This window comes from Hyaena hyaena, unplaced genomic scaffold, assembly GCF_003009895.1.
Source record: "Hyaena hyaena isolate Hyena2069 unplaced genomic scaffold, ASM300989v1 scaffold_40, whole genome shotgun sequence".
Classification (NCBI taxonomy): domain Eukaryota; kingdom Metazoa; phylum Chordata; class Mammalia; order Carnivora; family Hyaenidae; genus Hyaena; species Hyaena hyaena.
In genome coordinates, this window is record NW_024080672.1 from 1,608,087 (window position 1) to 1,630,156 (window position 22,070).

A 22,070-nucleotide genomic window follows, 5' to 3' on the forward strand; every position below is an offset into this window, starting at 1 on the left:
GACTGCAGGCCAAACCCACATATGCACAGCAAGAAAGAAAAGCCTGTTATGCCACTAAGTCTTATGAGATACAGTGCTCTCCAACAGCCAAAATCGTCTTTACCACTAGCACCGAAAGATCTGTCAGTGGGGCTCACACTTCTTGGGTTAAGGCACTGCCCCTGTAAATATGCAGTTACTGGTGAAAACCTGGTTTCCGGACTTCTGCTCCAAATGTTCTTTCCAGCACCTTTTCCCACTTTCTCTCCAGCAAACTTCAGGAACCATGCAAAACTCACTTAATAAAAGGCCCTCCCCTCCACAATTTCCTCCACAACCTCTCAGAATATAGGCCTAAAGCGTATGCTTTGGTTTATTCAGTATGATGTCAAAACATATGACTGGCTTCGTCAACAAATTTGAGAGGAGAAACAATGAAGCCAGTTTTTTGCTTAGGTACAGACCAAATCAATTGAACAGGGTAACTCTCTTTTTTTCTCTCTCTGTCTCTCTCTCTCTCTGCCCTTCCCCTGCTCACCAGCTGTCTCTCTCAAAATAAATAAATACACTTTAATTTAAAAAAAAATCCCATGATACTATGGTAGAAAAACACCCTTAATGGTGAGTTATTGAAAGAACCATGGGGGAGGGGCGGCTAGTTGACTCAGTTGGTAGAGCATATATGACTTTGTATCTTGAGGTTGTGAGTTTGAGCCCCATGTTGGGTGTAGAGATTAGTCAAAAATAAAATGTTTTTTTAAAAGGTAGGGAAAGAACCTTTTTTCCCCTAGGTTTTAAACATTGTTTCATATTCTACTGGAACCCTGAGAAAAGTAAAGCATCAATTGCTTGCTTTTACAAGAACAGATGAGTGCTAAACCTAATTTTACACAAAAAGATATCTTCCTCACAAGTTTGGCATGCAATGTGTAGAAATTCACACATTATATTTACTGTGTGTGCACATAGATGGATTTATATCTAAGCTTGTTTTAGATGCATTGTGAGAGCTCATTATTTCCAGGCATCCCAGACATAATCTTTTTTAAAGCAATCCTTTGGAATAAGTGATTTATATGTTTTATAAGTCCAAATTTTCATACATTAGGTTTTCTTAAAGTATACCAAAAAAGAAAAAAAAATCATTATTTACTCTCATGAATTATGATCAAGACAGGCTTAGCCTTTTTTCTTAATCCCCAAGCTTTAAAAAATAGGTCCATTCCTAAACCAAGTATTTTTATATAAACCTATGTCCCTGCAATGCCCACAGTTTTCAGTAACCTATGTTACTTGGAATTTTTAGTTAGGAAGATACCAGGACAATAAATGACTGCTTTATACCTTTAGCTTCATTTTAGCCTTCCTATATTCACACCCTAGAGGTTCCAGAATCTTATCCACAAAGTGATTATGGTCTAGGACTGAATCAGATTTGTAACAAATGTCCACGGGGATTCTTCGACCTATCATCGATGGGTACAGCCGATATATGTCTTCTAGCTCATCGAATCCTATCACCTTACCTCAGGGACTTTCCACAATGCTACAGGGTTAGAAGCCTTCTTTCACAGATGACAAAAATGGTTGAAAAATGATTTCAGAATAGAAAAATGGAAACCCAAGTCATTACATAGTGTCTAAAGGCTACCCTGCCTCTCCCACCTTAGTGCTCAAGAAAGCATCCTGGCGTGTACAATGAGGGATTTTTTTTCTTTAAGGTTTTGAGTTTCATTTTCTCTAATTTTATCTGATTACTGACATGCTCCATTTATATTAACACTTCCACACATCCAGCCACACAATAGCATAAACTTCTAACAGCAATCTAGCTTAGAAACGATGATTGTTTTAATTTTTCAGAAAAAAAAATAAGGCACAAAGTTAAGAAAATGAGATTTCTAGTATGTTTTTTTTAATAAATCTTACCATATCAAAATGAAACTAACAGAAGTCATGCAATCATGTATAAATAAAATACAGACCCTTACTGTTTCTCTTAAAAGGTAATTTAGCATGTCGCTTTTTCCTTTTTTGCTCTTGTCTTAAAATATATTTCCTCTCAAAAAATAAAAATAAAAGTGCTTCCAAAGAGAGAGAAGAAAAAATTACCACTTACAATATTTTGATGCTACAAGCTATACAAAAAATCTGTCACCATCTATGTTACAATTCTAGTCATCAATAAGGTACTTTTTTTCGATGCACCACTCAAAAATCAATTATATCAACTCTTTTGTATAGAGAAGCGGCACACCTTTCAGGCAACTAGTATTAATGAGTAGACATGACTATAGAATCTCCATCTGTTTCTCTGACAAAGCTGTGGCTACTCTAGTCTCTCATTGAAATTCCATTAATCTGGTGTACCAAGGTCCAATGCGAAAATCAAAACTTCATCTAACCCTTTATCAGCTCACAATAACCTACAAGTGAACTCTGCCTGTTAGCATGCAGCAAGTTATGATTTTGCCATCAATCAGGCAGTTGGCCAATAAAAAAAAAAAAAAAAAGGCAGGCTGGAAACAGTGTGTCTGGCAGGGTTCGAAGACTTTGTTTTTGTTTTCTGTTTTCATCCCCTTTCAATTTCTATAGGGTGTCTGGACCTTGTGAGATTATGCATTATTCTCCTTGGCTGTGATTTAATTGCTACCAGCAATCAAGTCGAAGCATCACTGAAGTGTGCTTGAATTTCATTAGAAGATATAACTTATGCTACTTTCCTACAGTACCTAATAAACCATAAAGAAACCAAAACACATATGGCTTGAGGGAATAACTGGAAAATTAGGTAGCCATTTGGGAACTGAGTGAACTTTTGAACCAGAGTAACAGAGAAAAAGAAATATTAAAGGAAAAGACAGACTTAGAACGCACACAAAGATGTGCAGGTTTGACCTTTTCAGTACCTTGAAAATTACATTAGCATTATGAAAAATACATATCATGTTTAGACTTTATCATCCATCAAAGTTCAGATACTTTGTTAGTGCCTACCATAAGGTAAAAGTCAAAAGGACAAAACAACAATCTGATTTGACAAAAGGCCTTTTGGTGACCTGTGCTAATTTCGTTATACTTATTGTTAAATGCATTATCTTTTTATAATTAATATATCATTAGACCGAGGTCCCATAAGGAAGGAATATTTATTCGGCAAGGAAGAGAGAGCACATACCAAATCTATGTTGAAGGCAGAGAAACTAACATGACTAAATGAGATTTCAGAGTAGAAATTAAAAGTGCAAGTGGTAGTTTTGAAATTAATTCATAACATTCTTAGAAGAAAATATAAAACTACCATATATGGTAGTTTTTATATACCAAAAATGAATAATACTATAAGTTAAATATTCAATCTGCTTAAGAACTGCTTATACCAACACTAATGAAAATGCGCCAATATTTAACAAAAAATTTAATGTTATACATAGTATGTTATTACATAATATTCAAATATTGATAATGTAATCCTTTAGCAATAAATCTTTTTCATGCTATTACTGTATTTCCCATATACTGGGATATGAAAACAAACATACGATAAATTATTTACTCATAATAAAGAAAATACAATAATTATGTAAACACATTACAGTTTAATAACAATTCACTTTTCTAACAAAACACTGGCTCTCCTAGGTATGTAGTTGTTGGATTTCTTAGGTGATGGTGTTTTTAAGAATGCACATAATGCTTTCTTGTACTTCAAAATATTCATGCTATTTTTTAAAGCTCTGGGCATATAAATTCTACAAACATTTTGTGTGTGTGTTTATGTATATTCTCTTGAGTAGAAATACTCTGTCTCTGAATACATATACATATACACACATACTCATTTCTATCTACCAACACTTAACAGAAGCAAAACAAATCATTGTAACACGTCTGAAAAAGAGTTCAACTCAAATAATAATTCATTGTTTTGCCTGAAAATATTGTTTCATCAGTTATAAAACATTTTCTAACAGAAATGCTTTTGAAGATCAGGTTAGGAAGGGTAATGCTCTGCTTCAGATAATAAGTGTGACTCCAGAGAAAGATGCATCTTGTTCAAAAATAGGGAAGATAAGGGGGAAAATCTCTTCCTTTAAAAATAGAAATTAAATTTTTGCCAAAATGTAAAATTCAACAGAAAATGGATGTGATTATTATTGCTACACATTGTACAAAGTTCTGAATATAAAAAAAAAAAGATTGTGTTGTTCTGAATCAGTGGTTAGAATGTTTATCACTTATGCATGTACTTGACTTATCCCTGTTCTGCAATAGACATAATTTTATACCTCATAAAAGCAATTTATGTTTCCAAAGGGAATAATCTGGATAACATAAAATGTGGAGTGCTCTGTTGCAAGAAGCATATTTTCATTCAGCAATTGTATTTAGAGATGGAACTGCACAGTTTGATCATCATCCAGTGGCAGAAGGCATTATTCATTTCTGTGTCTACGTGAAACTTTGAGCGCCACGAATTAATATGCATGGCTAATTTATCGATACACATTCTTAATTTATAACTATACATCGCCCTTCTAAGGTCTCTATAAGGTGTCTACCCTCACCTTGCTATAGCAGAGAAAGCACATGCTATACTGAAAGGAAGTTTCATAACTTGGGCAAGTTTTAAAAAAATAACTAGGAGATAAGCAATCAATTTCATTACTAATTCAATTAATACAAAGCATCATAATATGGCTGCATAACATTCAGAGAAATGAAAATGCGTATTAAAAGAAGCATTTGATGAAAACCTGTCTTAATGTGAGAAGGCAATGGAGGAATAATTAATTTAATATTTTATGAACTCGTTTTCTATGAAGTTTTCAAAAAAAAAGAGACCAAAAACCTTTTTCATTATTTATAAAATAAATAATACAAGAAGCCGTTAAGCAGCACAATAAAATTAAGCAAGAATCTGATAATATTAAATTAACCAACAAACTTACTAATAATATTCATACAGTGATGTAAACAGTCTCTTAAAAATTCTAGTGAAGAAAATTTCTTAGGAAAAGAAGGAACTACATACTTAGGAAAACCACTAGAGAGAGCTCTTCTGTTCCTTAAAAGGTTCTGGTAAAGGTAAGTTAACGAAGCCTCTCCATTTCTGTGCTTTCTGACAAGAACCACCACCTCTACACATCACATTGTCTTGGGTTGGAGGGTCAAGAGGTACGTTCAATGGGAAAATATCACATACCTTCAGAATGGGCTTCATCATCTTTATCATATCTTTCTGAGGCTAATGAAATCGTGTCTGGGGGTCCAGCAAAAGGATCATCATATTCTTCCCCATCTTCTGCATCCCCTATAGAAGAATCAGAGAAAAGTCTTATATGAATTAGCCATCTTAAAAAATGTTACTTTGTCAAAAGACGTACATTTTTCTATTAAACGTAGTCACTGACTCCAAAATTATGACGGTCTCTACAAAAGTGATCACAAAAAAGCAGAAGCAGGGTAAACAAGAGTGTGTATTCAAAACAAACAAAAGAAGAAACGGAACCAAAATAATGACAACAAACAACAATAACCCCCAAAAAATGGCAAGCACAACAGAGAGAATAATTCAAATTAATTCTATTTACCTACCCAATAATTTGAAAAGTTATGATGAGATATTGATCATTCAGGGCCAGATGAACACTTTATGTTTTCATGAAAAATCACAGGGTTACATTAGAGTAGATTATAAATGCTCAGTTGCATTTTCAAGAGCAGGAATCCTTTATGGGAAAAACTACTTTAAAACTCATATAACGTTAGCTTGTTAAGTTCACGCAAAGTGATTTACAACTTGACACCTTCAATTCTCATTCAGTGATACATTACCATTTTTTTTAATGTTCTAGCCATTTTCTATATGATTTCCAAATCCTAGGTGAGTTGGTTGGCTTGAAGTCATTTAATCCCCACAATAAAATCTTGTGGTTTGGGTTTTTTCCACACACTCACTTAGGATTTTTTTTTAAAGCTGTATCAGGTATTTGCTAGCCTGTTTACGCAGTTACAGATAACCACTCATTCTTCACCCATATTCAACCACATCCAAAGAAAAGTCAATGAAATTAAAAAATATATATATGCTTAATCCTCTATCAATTATCTGTGAACAACTCAAGAGAAAACCAGCCACCTCAGGATTACCCAGAAAGCATAATGAAAATCCCCATGGGAATCCAAGAGAACCTACAGTAGCACTCTTAGACCATAGTCGCTAAGCAGATCCAGATTAAAGCTACTAGTCTCTCCCCTAAAAATACCTGTATCCGCTGATACCCATTTATTGGGTAGCACCCTATGTTTCACCATATCCTTGGTAGAGGAAATAGCCCTTTTCAAAATAAAACACTGTCAAAGTTATTTTTTAAAAATCAGTGCTCATCTCTATTTCTTCATAATTTTGGCATTTCACCGGCATTCATCTTCCTTATCCTGAAAAAGACAGAGACCTCCCATCGGGCGCTAAATACAGAATGGAGAGGACTATTCTACAGGTTTTAGTGATTCCACCACCAGATGCATCATATGGTGATGCTCCTTCCCCAAATGAACATGTGTAAATACCATTCTTTCTTTAGATCTTAAGTTCTTTTTCCTTCAAAATGTTTGTGATCCCTTATTTCTCTTATGGAAAGAAGAATGCTCTGATTTCAAATATGAGGTAAGACAGAACCCCATAAAGTGCTGGTAAAAAATATGTTTGGACATGGAATGACAGCTCATGGAACATAAAGGAGTAAAGACCACAAAATTCTCAATTGCTGTTAGTTGCTGGAGTATCCTTACATTCTTAATAAAGTAAAAATTGTTATGGTATGAGTTTTCTAATGATATTTCCTATCGTGAATTATAAAATCAATCTTGCCATGGAAAAAAAAGTATCAGGATACCTCAAAGACATTACCCTAACTTGTACTTAGCTTAGTACACTATTATGAATACAAAAATACAAGATTAAAACCAATGAACACATGGAAATGATTTTGAAAAAGATTCAGATGCTCAGGCTTAAACCTATTAAACTGTGTCGAAATACACAGAAAAATTAAAAGTTAAAAACCTTTGAAAATCAGGGTATTTTTATAATATCCACTCTATGCTTTTATGTGTGTATCCATGAATATACACACACCCACATGCACACACACATACACACCCAGCAACATAGATCTGTGTGTATATATACACAAACAGCAAAAAGATCATTAAAGCTATTAATTAAATAATACTTAATATGAGTTCAGAACGTTTATACAAGTTGGTTCTTAACATGCTAAAGACTTCTAAGACATGTTTTAAAACAAAAACTTTTTATATTCTATATGAACATGAAATGGTCTTCAGCTTACCCATTCCAAGAACTGCAGCTCATCTCAAATGGTTTTTGTAATCAATGTGATCATTTATATTTATCTAAAACAAAATAAATTAAATACTGCTACTGGCTTCATTCTCACCCCCCTCCTTTTTTCCCCTTTTTTAAGCTCCCTTGAATTAACCCAGAAAGTTAAAAGAAGAAGAAGAAGAAGAATCTCTCTTATTCCCTTTTCAAACTGCATGAAGTTGAAAAGACACATCATTTTTCAAAATGGTCTTCTTCATTTTACTGTTGTTCCAGTGATGATCCATCCCTTCTCCTCCTTCCTAATTGTCTTTTTTTTTTAACCCAATAAAGAGCTGTATTACAAGCACCTTTAAGTGAACACAGGGGTCGCTGTTGAGTAGTGCAAAGCTTTTTTTGTTTTCTCCCCAGGGGCTGAGTATTTGCAGCTATACCTGCAAAGTCTTCTATAAATTAAAAGGTAAATGTTCAACTTGTGTTTATGTAATAGAAAACTGAACTCCAAAGCAACAATGAGCATCAGGTAAACGTATCCAATACAATTTACAGACATAATTGAAAGCATTATAGCCTAATCAGACATCTAAAAGAAAAGCAGGCTCAAATGAAATGTCTACAGAATCATTAGTTGGCAGCCATTCCATTACAATCACACATAATGTCGGTGGTGCCTTGAGCCTGGGCCAATGACAACAGCATAAATTTTGCATCTCATTTCTGTGGTCATAAAATTAATGATCAGTTTAAAAATACTTCTTTGTAAAAGTTATTGCACAAAGAAAAGACATGAATGTGTCCCTGCTATGTACTCACAAGGATAATTATGGGGTTGTTGCTCATTAATACTGTTTCTTGTTTCCCTAGAAAACCATTTGATTTATCCCACAACTTTTAAAAGTTTAATTAACGATACAAAGTTAACAGTCTAAAAGAAAATGATCCAAGACTTCCCTTCCTATAATTTCAGCGGCAACTTAAATATCACAGCAAAATCAAAGCTGAATCGTACCACAGCAGCATATTTCTCTGATAAACATTTTTAAATCTATAATAGTTGGGTTCAAATCACTATTATCCCTTTTTTTTTTCTACAGCTCATCATCAATTAACATTTTCCTAAACACCTGGAGATGAAGCCCAAATAGCAACTGAACAGTCATGATCTCTACTACGATTGAAGGTGATTTAACCAATTTACTGCTTGTTTTGTCAGAGTCCTATTTTAAACACAATCAGGTAAACATTAAGCTAAATAATTAATAAACCTAAAACATAGATGATAGCCATTCCTCCTCTAGAGCATGAAAGACAAACTTGAGGAGAAAAATTACTTGACGAAAACAAATTAATTTCTAATTCTCTACTCAGTTTACTTGTCCAGATTAATTTCTCAAGTAATAATACACAACTACATTGACAGAATTAAGCATTTAACTTGTCATTTCTTAAGGGGATCTGTAGTTGAAGTCTTAAGACTTTGAAAGATTTAGGTCACCACAAGTAAGAAGTTTCCATTTGGAACTCTTCTATAATAAGAGGGCTTAATAGTATGTAAATATGAGGCAGAGCTTTAAAACAAGAACTGCCTCTGAAATATACTTCTACACTATAGGCCCCATAATTTCAGACATACTTAACACATTTATACAAGGCCAGAGATGGGCGGGGGGAAGGGTGCAGGGGAGAACTCAAGTTATTTGTTCAGATTTCATCACTGGGATAACTTTCAACCAAACATAAACTATGTTAGAAAGGAGAAAGGAAAGGAAATTAAACATCATCCAAACTTCTGACTTTTCTGCTGTTCTTAAGGATTCCCTAACAACAAACTAAAATGAATTCCTTCTTACCTGACAGCCCTACTATTTAACAAAGCACTTGAGTCCATTAATAAACTTAATACAAATGAGGTCAAAGGAAATAGCTAGGTAACTAGGAATATTTAATAATATCAACGAAACCTCAAGGACAAAATCTATTACACAATTTTTTTAATTAGAAGAAAAATATTTTAAAGAAGAAAATCAGAGCTTTTTAGCTATGGTATTTAAAAGGAACTGAAAGCAATATATTCACATTTTGAAGCTACAGACACTAATATTTTAAGATTTTTAAAATATTCTCTTGAAATATTTGTCTCATATTAATATGCTTACCCTTTGTTTAATAATTTATAATTTCCTCAAAAATTATTTGAAAACTGAATTCTAAAACAAGATGTACTTAATTAAATCTTCTTGATAAATTAAGTTGAATCTGAGAATACACATTAATATAATATTTACTGAATGTCTATTATGTGGCACACATAGGTCTCTTCATACTATCTTAATCATTCTATAAAGAAATTAATCATACCTACATCATCACTGGAATAAAAAACCTAATATAAGGGAGATACAAGTGAAACATTTTTTAATTATATACATAATGTATATTAGAAAATTTTGACTTAGGAAAGTCAGAGTGGCTCATTTGGTTAAGCATCTGACTCTTGGTTTCCACTCAGGTCATGATCTCACGGTTGCTAAGATAGAGCCCCATGTTGGGCTCCACGCTGGCAGTGCAGAGCCTGCTTGGGATTCTCTCTGTCTCTCGCCTTCTTTCTCTGCCCCTCCTCCCCCTCGCGTGCGTGCACTGTCACTGTCTCTCTCTCTCTGTCTCTCTCTCTCTCTCTCAATATATAAACTTTAAAAAAAAAATCCTTATTCTCCAGTCAATAACAGCCTTTACTCAATTAGTAATATATTTTCATTACAAAAATAATTACTTCAGATCACATTTAAGAGATTTATGACCATGTTTTATGACAGGAATAAATTCTAACATAATTGTAATTCTGTTCTAAAGTAATTCTAAAAGTAGCATAATTTTAGTGCATGAAGTCTAAATTCAGGCATACACTCTATACTATTAGGCTATATTGCAACTAGGAATAGGAAACTAGGGATATTTGAAGGCTAAAGAAGAAGCTCTCTATTCTAGATAGAGTAGGCAAAATTTCAAATAAGTAATAGGCACCAGACTAAGCAAGATGGGTTCTGGTTGCTTAGGTTCAACTCTTTCTTATATATAAGTAAAATAAATGAATTTAGAATATCAACTGATAATTTACTCTAAAATCACACTTTATCAGACTTCCTCAAAAAAGAATCTAAGAACGCCTGGGTGGCTTAGTTGGTTAAGCCTCTGATTCTCGATTTCAGCTCAAGTCATTATCTCACGGTTTCTTGAGTTCAAGCCTTGCATCAGGCTCAGTGCTACACAGACCCTGCTTGAGATTCTTTCTCTCTCCCTCACTCTCTGCCCCTCCCCCACTTGCACTCTGTCTCTTTCAAAATAAACTTTAAAAAAAAAAAAGAGAGAATCTAGACTTGAGTACTTAAGGATATAAGGAGATAAAATAAGGAATCCTTAATAAATTAAAGAAATGAAAAGGGAAGTCTTCAGACAACAGCTTGCTTTGAAAATGAATATAAATGGCAAATAGAAAATTAACTTAATGAACAAGCTTCAATATCTAGGAGCCACTATAATAAAATAAATTTCTACATGTACAAACTATTCCCCTCCCCACAAAAGAAAATGGAAATACTTTTTTAAAATCCTCTAAGATCTATGCAGCTCAATGTTTGAACAGTTGTATCAATTCAACTAGTTCTAAGAACTGAAAAACACTGAACTGTAAATTCTGCACTGTGAAATCTCAGGATGGGGGAGTAGCACCTACACTGTAAGGGGAGTGAGGAGAGAGGGAGGGGGGAAGGAAGGGTGACTAACATCTGTGTACATTAGACAAACTAATAATTCCTTAATTCACTTAACAGAAATGAACAACTCTAAATTAATTCATTTTGTTTAAGAACTGTTCACCTGGTCCTTTTTTCTTCCATTAATGATATTAAAATGGTACTTAACTGCCATTTTGAAGAGATAAAATAGCTGAAGTAAATAGGAATATAAAAGTGAAAAGGAGGAAAACAGCCTCTGTTTACTTCATTATGACCCCATATTGACCTGAGAGAAAGAGAGAGAGAGAGAGATATCAGGAAAACAGCTGAAAGGAATTCTTCCCAGGTCTCCTTGGATGAAGATAACCCAAAACCCCAAAGGGAAATGTAAAAGAAAAAAGAAAAGCAGCAATATCAAAATATACTTAGATGAATTTATGTAGAGATCTGATAATTACTAACTTCCTATTTTTAAATAAAAGATGTATCTTGAATCATTACTTTGCAACTATTAAGTACTAACTTTGCTAACTACAAAGCAAAGTAGTACTAACCACAGTAATAGTTTTGTTTTGTTTTTTTTAAAGAACAAAGCTGAATATACTTTAAAGGTAAAGGTATAATGGCATAAAATTACTCAGCTTCTCATATTTCTCCAAGGTATACACCTAATTTATGCACAGGCTTACTTTTAAGCAGGCACTCTTGATGATTAGTTAACTCAATGTAGAAGTATTAAACTACAAATGACTTCGAGAAAAATGGTTATGCAGAATCTCTGAATTCTGTGTTATTTGAACTCTTATTCTAGGCTCATTTTTCACTCTCTATCAAATACTATATCAATTTCCATTCTCTTTAGAAACAAAGACTATACCTCAGTAATATCTATACATCAGAATGAGTCCTATACCAGAATAACAAAGCTCCTACCCTATTATTGAATCATATAGTTATATAATGACTTCATTATCATGCTTTCTTAGCTTAAAATTTGTTAATGTACAAATAATTAAGCCACAATGAATTTAATAAATAATCATCGGAACAAAACATGTCCTTTAAGACAGAATCTGAAATCTAGTATTCCTCTATGAACAGGATACTATATAATAAGAATGCATAAATTCATTACTTCTATATTCAACTAAGCAAAATGCAGTATGATTAAACCCACAGTTGAGGATTGGTTGTAGAGTACAAAGAAGTATTTGTGGGGAAGAGGAATTTCTGCTCTTCTCTTTATTTAATAATGTTAAAGATTTCTGGGACGCCTGGACGGTTCAGTGGCTCAGTCTGTTAAGCGTCCAACTTTGGCTCACGTCATGATCTCACGGTTTGTGGGTTAGAGCCCTGAGTCGGGCTCTGTGCTGACAGCTCAGAGCCTGAAACCTCCTTCTGATTCTGTCTCCCTCTCTCTCTACCCCTCCCCCGCTTTCATCCATGCGCGCTCTCTCTCTCTCAAAAATAAACATAAAAAAATTTTTTAAATAGTGTTAAAGATCTCCATATGAAAAAAAAAATCTCTTCTCAATCCCTCCAATCACAATGACCTTAATGATTTAATGTGAAAAGAAATGATGGTTTCCTTTTAACTATTTGGGTTTAGAGTTGTCTGGTTAATTCTTGGTTTCCTGAAACTGTCACTACTCTCAGTTGGCAGAGGTATGAATTACTCTCTGGTATTTGCTAACCCTGGTTAGAAGATGCCATACTGTTTGTCCCCCAGACCCAGATCCTAACACCACACAGGTTAGCTGACCTCATGATGTAACCCTCATACCAGCATCCCCAGGCTTCAGGTCATGACCTATGAATTAGCATCCCGGAAGTAGGGGCCATACACAGTTTCCCTCATAGAACTGAAAGACATGAAACAGTAGTAACTTCCTATGACTTTCTTATTTTGGTTTTCAATACGCTAAACAACCATCCCTCAAATCTAAAGGAAGATAATCAGGTTCCCAGCACTGTCATGTACTTCAAAACAATTAAACTGAATTCCCTTCTTTAAAGATGTCTATAGCATACATGTATTCACGTCAAAAGAATCACAGTGATAATAAAAAATCATTGGAAAAAGATTTTACTCATGTTTCCAGACATAAATTTTGACACTATTTTAAGGCAATTATCCATTAAAAACATTACCTAGAAGCAGCCACAGGCCCTCCTGATTCCACCACCACCAATCTCTCCTGTGGCAAATGGTGTTAGCTTGGTATTTCACCTGTGCTTTACCAAATTATTCCATGTGCAACTGTAAGTATATACTTTCTTAACAAATTTCTGCCACAACGTGCCATAAGAAACATTAACACCTAAGAATAGTAAATATATAAGATGTCTGCGTCATATTGTGCAGAGTAGATCCCAGATATGCTTTTTAATTTTTTTCTCAGCAGGGGGAGCTCGCACTCTCATCTTGAAAGTCTAAGTATACAATATGGAAATTTAAATTTTGATCCCAACCATCAAATTTCAGTATGTGTTAGATTACCCTACTGAACATCTCCACAAGCAAAAAAAAAAAAAAAAAAAAAAAAGGTCAAGTCTGACAAACTTGAAAATTTACCTTTGTCTTGAAATTCCTGAAGATAGCTGGAAAAGAAAGCAAGAACATTATATTTTAAAATGAGGGTTGACAAATCAAAACAAGGTCTAGTCATTGGCAATAATTCAAATCTATTTAAAATTCTGTATTACAGACACACATCTACAGAAAAGAGTACTTCCCATCATGAAATGACAATTCCAAAAGCCTTATGGATTTATAATAAAAGTATTTTTAAAGACTGAAGTTAGAGTAGTAAAACCAGAATCTTTAAAACCCACTACATACATTTTACTCATTTCCGTATCTAGAGGCATTTATGTTAAAATTCTCAACCTAACCTTTATCCTAGCACACAAACCCAATACGTCCTCAAAAAATCAAAACGAACAGTTGGATTTTGCTAGAATGCGTAGAAAAAATATATAATCAAGAAGCTCTACCAAAAAAAAAAAAAAAGGATAATATGAGAAGCATCTCAGTTTTTAAAAACTATTATAGAGGACATATATTTTGTCTTTACAGTATTTAACACTAATTAAAATTGGACATAAAAAAGTTAATTCTGTGATAATCAATTCTTTATTAAAATGGTAACTACGAAGTTGCTTCTAAGTAAGAAATAAGTAATAAATGGCAAGTAAGTGACTTACATAGACTTTACATCTTTTATCTTCTTAATAAGGGATTCTCTCTTCTCCTTTGCTTTCTTGGATAAATTTTCCCCTCTCAGCGTGTCTGCTACAAATGTTTCAACATCTAAAGCATGAAATATAAGAAACAGGATACAAATTATTTGAAAGAATCATTTTTTGTGAAGATAAATAGGACAATGATTGTTTCTACCCATAAGTGTTAATATCTGTACAATTTGTTACAGCTATTTATCAATCAGAAGCATAAGAGTTGAAATATGTTTCAAATACTAAGTTGGACAAATCTGTTCACCACTTAGCTAATAAAATGTGTATGCTCTACTTATGCTTAGCACAGCAAATGCTATGTGGATGTCTGGCATCATTAAACCAGGGAGGAGCACACAAGTTTTAATAAACTATGGTGCCTCATAAAACAAATTCTCTCATATAAAAGCAAGCACAGAGCTTTTATGCATCTGTTATTATCATTTTATAATATTTTGGAAGTTCCTGTATGAACAGGTCATTCACGATATTATATCAATATAAGCTAATGTCTCTGGCAAGGGCCTGTTTTTCCTAGTGTAATCCATTCTGAGGTATGTGCAATATTGAATGTTCTAAGGGAAAAAATAAATCCCTTTTTCTAGCCATGATGCCCAGATCAAACCCTCCTCATTCCTACCTGCCCCACCCATTCTGACCAGCCACCTTCAAAAATTAAAACATAAACAAAAACAAGAAACAAAAATTCTGTTGTGTGGTTTTGTGTGTTCTTGCTTCCTACCTTGGTATTACCACCTGGAAAAAAATTTTTTAAATAAAGAAAAGAAGTAGGAAAAATACATTTGCCCACTATTTAAAAATGGAGTAACCTAGGAATAAGATTCCTATGGATACATATAACATTCCCACAAAGCCTCTTTTTTTTTTAATTAAGTAATCTTGTAAATTATTCTGCTTTCTAGTTCTCTCTAGTACAAAATTCCAACTAATCCTACAGCCCCATTCTTATTGTTCATAAAACATTGTGCAACTTTAAATTAATTTTATATGCCGAAGTTCAAATCTTTGAGATATGTAATATAAAGGATACCGTGAAAATTTTTCAAAGTAGGTATGACTGTAAACCATCCATATTTCATATTGAAAAGGCGTGTGTATATTTTACTTTCTTTTTATTTATTTAACTACTTTGTCTCCTAACTCACACTGACAAAAAGATAGTATCAATGCATGTGATAACAGTATATATAAGTAATTCAAAGCAGTGTAATAGTCTTTCAACTGTACTTTTTTTAATTAACAATTTAAAACCTAGTATTTGAGACAGAATGTTGTGATCGATTTTAAATTCTTGATTACAAAAATATCTTGATCTAATAAGCAAGGTAATTAAACTGTTATTCCATATATTCGTAATAAATGTATAGAGGTAATTTTTCACTAAATCAATATGACAAGTGAAAGAATTAAAATTTAATCTTGGAATAATTTTTTTAAATGGCTTTCTGGTTTGAAGTCCATTAATGACTAATGTTACAAGTAAGTATCAAGATGAAATGAAAGCAAAATGTCACAGCTTCTCTTTACTTGAGGCGTCCATATTTTGAAGAGGACATAGAGACTTAATCCATAACCAGTGCAAATTAGACTCAGGTTTCTAAAGTGAGTTCAAAATAATGAAACTTTTTTTTTTAAAGCACTCTCTCCTAAACTCTTTAATTTTTGTACACAGAGAAACAAGCAACCTTTGAACATTCAGACATTAGCTGAAATGGAAAAGATCATTGGCTTCTCTGGGATGGTTACAATAAATCTAGTAACAAAGTAGCACAAGGGAAGGAGAAGCATGTCTATTGCGGATTCTTTCTTGCAACTGGACTCAGTACTTGGGAGAGGCTCTGGCACAATGATCGGTGAATTGTCTGCTTAATGTTACTCTCACTCAATGTTTGTCTTTAATTCCCTCATCCACAAGTATTTAATTGCCTATTTTACATTTTCATTACACAATCCAAATTTAAACAAACAGGGGGATCTATTTTCAATCTCTGGAAGCAATAACAGAAGGAATTACAACCCAAGAGTTATTTCTTTAAGAGGTCGTTTTCAGTTGTATAAAAACTCGGAAAACATAAAAAGCTGCAACGCTCTATATAGGATTTCCTAACACTCCCCCCCGCCCCCGCCACCAAATATTTTCAAAATACTGACCCATGCTATTTCATGAGGAAATGCTTGCTGAAAGAGTATGTGACTGCAGGAAGAATCCGTGTTGTTTGTTGGGGAGGAGATCGGGCAAGGGAAAAGATCTGTATGGGAGTAGTCTTGATGTAGTTACTCTTACTCTAATCCCAGAAAGCGGTTTAAGGCGACTAAAAAGATTTAATAAACACCGATTTTTTAATAAATGATTTTCCAAGAAGACGTGAAAAGTGTAAGAACTGTTTTTGCTGTTTTCTGGTGGGGGGGGTTCCTCCCCTCTTTTTTTAATAAACAACTTAAGAACTTTAAAGAGGAATTGATTCCTGAAATCTTAGTTTGTTGGTGCCCACAGATTCCGTCGGTTTTGAAGTTTTTGAAATCTGGGCTATTTCTTAAAACCCACGCTGTGCCCATTTATTTCCAAACTGAACAAAACCAGCCTCTGCCGGGCACCGGACCCCCTCTGGATGTGCGGGGGACCTTCCACCGGGTCCCCGCGTGAAGCAGGCGCCCTGCTCGCCCGGCGCAGAGATAGGGGGAGTGCTGCAAAGTTACTTGGGCTTTCCTGGCAGACATTTCGGCTCCCCACGTCCTCAAAGACTCGCCACTCCGAGTGTTAAACCCCAGAGTTTGGGTCTTGGGCGCTGTGAGCAAGGAGCACTGGGTTTGGGGCAGCGGCCTCGCCAGACAAACGCGACTGGATCTGCGGCTTTGTAGCTCAGAGCCAGGGTAATATTTCAAAAGCGGGCAATAAAAGTCCTGGACAAATCAAGCGCTCCTCCGGCTGGTCAGAAAAGAGATTTGAAGCTTTTTATTGTGCTCTGCGTAGCCCTGCAAACGATAAGCTGGCAAGCGTGTTCGCCCTCTTCTACCTTGCTTTAGGGGTCGTGTCTCTCGGTTAGTATGTAGATTTCACTGACTCCAGACTGCCTGTAATTCGGGGAACAGCCGTAATTCGATTGCAATAAAAGGTCAGCCTGGCTCCTCGCTAGCCTCTTGGCCTGGTGAGTTAGAATTCCTCTTCCTCAGAGGGAGGGGTCTCCATCCAGGCACTCACCAAAGCGTGGGGACCCGCCCGGCGCGTGGAGAATACGCAGCTCCGGGGAGCCTAACCCCCACCCTCGCCCCTCCCGCAGCCCGCAGACCGCAGGTCAGCGCCGCTGGCACTTAACCCCAGAATTAGCCCCATCTCCATCAGCCTCTGCCCCCGAGTCATCACCAAGGAAAGAGTCATCTCAGAGAGTATAAATGTGGTAGTGATTTTTTGCTCCTGTTACACCTTAACACAGTCAAGAATAAACCTTATCTCCCGGTACAACTGTAAAAATCTGGGGGAGAGGGCCCTGAGAAGATCAGACTTCAAACTGCTCTGTAGATAACTGTTAAGGTCGGAAAACAAAATTAAAAGATGACATCATGTCTTGGCTCTGCAATCCTCAAGCAGCGGGAAGTTAAAATCTCTCAAAAGCCATCGGAACCCCTAAGAGGCAAGCACCTAACATACACCAAATCATTGAATGGTACTCCGATTTCCCTTTCTTTTCTTTTTCTGTACATATGGACCCCCAGAAAAACTGCCCACTCTTCACGTCTTCCCTTAGAGCCCAAGTGGCTATGACAGGTATCTAACACATCACACACACACACACACACACACAGAGAGAGAGAGAGAGAGAGAGAGAGAGAGAGGCTAACCGTTCTCTACCAACTTCCATCTGGATCACACAGTAAAAAACTTGGAACCACACAAGGTTAGAGCAGCCTGGAATATGACTTCCTGGAAGGCTGTAAATAAGCCACAAAGGTAACACTTGATGTCTTCTGCCTCCTCTCCTAACCATGGAAAACCACCCGGAGCGTGCATACGTGCGCGCGCGCGTGCACGCGCACACACACACACACACACACACACACACACAAAGAGCCTCTGTGCTGGCCTGAATTGTATTGGAGAGGGGGGCAAGAATCGGACTGAGTCCACTACCATTTGCTCAGCTCCAGATCAATAACATAAGTGTAAAACCAATTACACCTCACCCCCAAATGGCTTTACTACTGAATTCCACATCCTTCTCTACTTTACAAATTGGGCCAGGTTTCACTATAAATTCATAAAGGTACTATTACTAAACTTAACATGGTAAGAATCCCAGCCAACCTTTAAGCTGACATCAGAACAAAAAAATGGGCTTTTCTTCTCAGCTAAAGTGAGGTATGGTCTGACCAAACACCTACTGGTAAAAACATAAAAATCAAATAAGCGGGGCGCATGTAGATCAATGGAGCCAATGCCCAAAGTTGGAAAATGGCTAATTTTAAAGTTATTGATTCCCTAATCAATGTCTTTCTCCTGATTATCTAGCATTTTTACAGGTTATGGTTGTATTGTGAATTTTCCAAACATAGAAGAAGAGACATGAACAAGCACAAGGAGTTCTCATAGTACAATAGGTAAAACAATCCTAAGTCTTACAATCCAATCATCTGATAAAATTTTCAAAATTGGCTTTGGAGGCTAAATGATTTATTCTGATAGAAAACTGGGTTGCTGAAGAATATAGATGAACATCTTTCACCTCAAAAAGATGACTCTTGATAAATAACACCTTATACTAATCCAAATCTTTTTACCACGCATTTTCAAAAGAAGCCACAGTGAATAACACATTAGTCTGAGATTTACACTAGATTCACTGTTAGGTAGCATCTATTTTAATGTGTTCAGTATGTGATTGAAAAAGAAATGTAAACTCAGTGGGATGAAAAAGATAGACTTGGCTTTAATTGAAAAAGACAAACTTAAGTGAATAATGAGTATATAAAAACTAGCCCATGCCACTTTCATCACCCATATATGACACTTAATCTTAAATTTATGAGAGACAACTGAACTGTGTTTCAAATCACCAGAGGGTTTTCCAATGCTGACGTTTCTGTCTTCCTTCTAGTAATATTTTAATGCTGATAATGTAGGGATAAATTCATTTGGAAATTTTTAATACACTTCTCATTTTTCAATGTATTTAGATTCCTTTTTTTTTTTTTTAAAGAAAGCCAGTGATAACTTGGGTTGAGTAACTATAAAAACAGTACATACTATCAAGAGCCTTATTTAGTAATCGGAAATAAAAACACTGTCAATGGAAAGTGATGGTGGAAAGCAATCCAGCCAAAGATTTCCTCCTAAGAAAAGGTAAGATATTATATGCCTAATAGAGGCAAATATTTTTTTTTACTATCACGTCTTAATTCATCTACATTATTTGACCCATACAGGAAATTGTAAAATTGTGATCCCTTGACTTACAAATACATATTCCTGTTTCTGGAAGAGAAAACCTAAGAGGTGTCATAGGCTGATTTCATTTTGAGATCAAATGTCTTCATATCAGCTTTATGCTCATTAGTTATTACTGCCAAAACAGAGCAGGCTTGGTCTTGCTCTTATGAAAATCCAGGTGTTAAAGAAGTAGGTGACTATTGGTGACTCAGTAGGTGGCACTCTTCCCTTTACATACTCAGCCAATGCCCCAGAAGGAAATTATGGGACACTAGATGTACCATAAATAATTCTCATAGGAAAAATAAACCCAAAATGTTGACCAAATTATAAACAGAACTTAGGAAAGGTAGAAATCAAACCATACTATTCTCAGTATTGAAAAAAGTCTCCCCCTATTTCAACGGAATGGCATTCTTTATAGATTTTAATGTGTGAAGTTAAAAAAAAAAAAATGTTCTGGAAATCCCCAGTAGGGGAAAATGCAATATTTCTAACCAACACTGCTGTGTGAAAAAATGTCAAGGTCACTTTGCAGAAACGATATAGCCACTTTGTTTATTGTTTGTTTGGTTTGGTTTTGATTTTTCAGAGTACCGACAACCACTATTTTCTTCTTTTCATGTTGGTTTCATTTTCTAATTTAATTAAAAGGAACTTACATCCTCTTACAGCTTCCCTTTTTAAACATGTTGTCCTAAAACAAATGTATGAAAATGAATGGGAATATCTGATTGCAAACCACTAAAGCTCCCGTATTCAAAGGGTGATTAAACAAATGAAGGGGGTTGGGAACCAGTGGTTTCTCTCACTTTCCTGCCTGCCTGGAAGAAAAACTCACATAAATCAAGATTATTCTTGCTGTTAGTCCTAGTCAAAATATTTGGATGTAGGAAAAGATTAAATGGACAAGATTTGGAATTATCCATTGCTTCCAATTATCCAGGCTAAACCTCTTCTTTCATTGTTGCAAAAAAAAAAAAAAAAAAAAAATTAAAGGTTGCCTGTAGTATATATGACAGTTCAAAATTTACTTTTAACAAAAATCTGTAAACCTTTTTTCTATTCATGTAACAGAAGAATAATACAACGCTATTATAAGAAGCAGAGGCTTTCAAGGTTTAATATACTGATTCCACAGAAATATAAATCACTAACAGTCAAAACTATACAGCCACTTTTTCAAGAGTATCATTAAATGTGAGTTAAGAATGATAGCATCTATGGGTTTTTGCATTTCTATAGAACATTTTAGAGGGGAAGGAGAGGAGAGAGGAACAAATATTGAAGCCTAAAACTGCTATAATCAGAAAGAGAAATAAAGACAGAGAAAATATTAAGATTGGTAAGAATACCTTTGAGTACCTAGCGCTACCAAGCAGTTGAAGGTCAAACATTTAACACAGAGGACATATCATGATTTGGGTAAAAGGTGCATGGAACACAAAGGGAACTGTCCAAAGCGATGTTATTTTGATAGGCATTATCTTAAGACTGGATATCCTTTTTTTCTGTAGGCAAGGGATTTTAAGTGCCTGAAAAGTCTAGTTTCTTATCTTCTCTACCTTGGAATTCTAGCACAGCATCATGCATTGTTAAGAGTGTTCAACTGTTAATTACAACCACCACAACCCAAATCTTAGCTTCAAAGAAAGTACTAGGAAATCCAGCAAGTACTTTAGGCCAATTTAAAATTTAAGCCAATGGTCTCCCTCTATAGTTTTAGTAATTTTAAATCTAACCAAGTACTATTACCCAACACACTTGAATTATGCAAATAATCACGTACAATCCCAACAGAATTTTTTTGGGTGGAAAATGTGAAAAGGCTGTGGAGAACATTTATTCCTAAAACCTCTCCTACCTCGAAAAAGATTTTAATTACAGTCAACCATAAAACATAAAGCAACTTTCTCTGAATGAGGAGTTAAAAAAGAAAACTGAAAAACACTGGCTTACTTGCTTCACTTCTTTAAAAAATATAGATAACAGATATTCGCTCATATCCATACCTCTTAAAAATGTCCTCTGAAAATAAAGTCTAAGGCAAATGTACAGTCTCCAAAATGTCAATATTTTAATATTTGTTTTTAATACTTCATGTGTTTTAATATGTGACTTGCTTTCATATGAAAATATGAAAACATCACTAAGATGACTTTTAAAGCACTTATTTCAGACATTATGCAGGCATATTAACTGACTAAAGAGAAAGAAAAAGCTAGAGTATATGGGAACTTAGCACTGGTAGATAATTTAAATTTATGTAATTCTAAGCTTTCAACTAAATTACAAAAATAAGGGCCACATGAAATATTGGTAATCTAAG

The 22,070-nt window shown here is 34.9% G+C and overlaps 1 protein-coding gene across 2 annotated transcripts in view; it reads right to left on the reverse strand.

The window, feature by feature from the left end:
- The window catches only part of SKAP2 (src kinase associated phosphoprotein 2), a 175,358-nt gene that overhangs the window by 151,397 nt on the left and 1,891 nt on the right, over nt 1-22,070 (reverse strand). For both annotated transcript variants that reach the window (XM_039229874.1, XM_039229873.1), the window contains exons 2-4: nt 14,269-14,374; nt 13,637-13,662; nt 5,186-5,293 (exon numbers count right to left, since the gene is read on the reverse strand). In XM_039229874.1, coding sequence (XP_039085805.1) covers nt 5,186-5,293; nt 13,637-13,662; nt 14,269-14,374 — 240 coding nt within the window. The remainder of the gene's footprint in view (nt 1-5,185; nt 5,294-13,636; nt 13,663-14,268; nt 14,375-22,070) is intronic.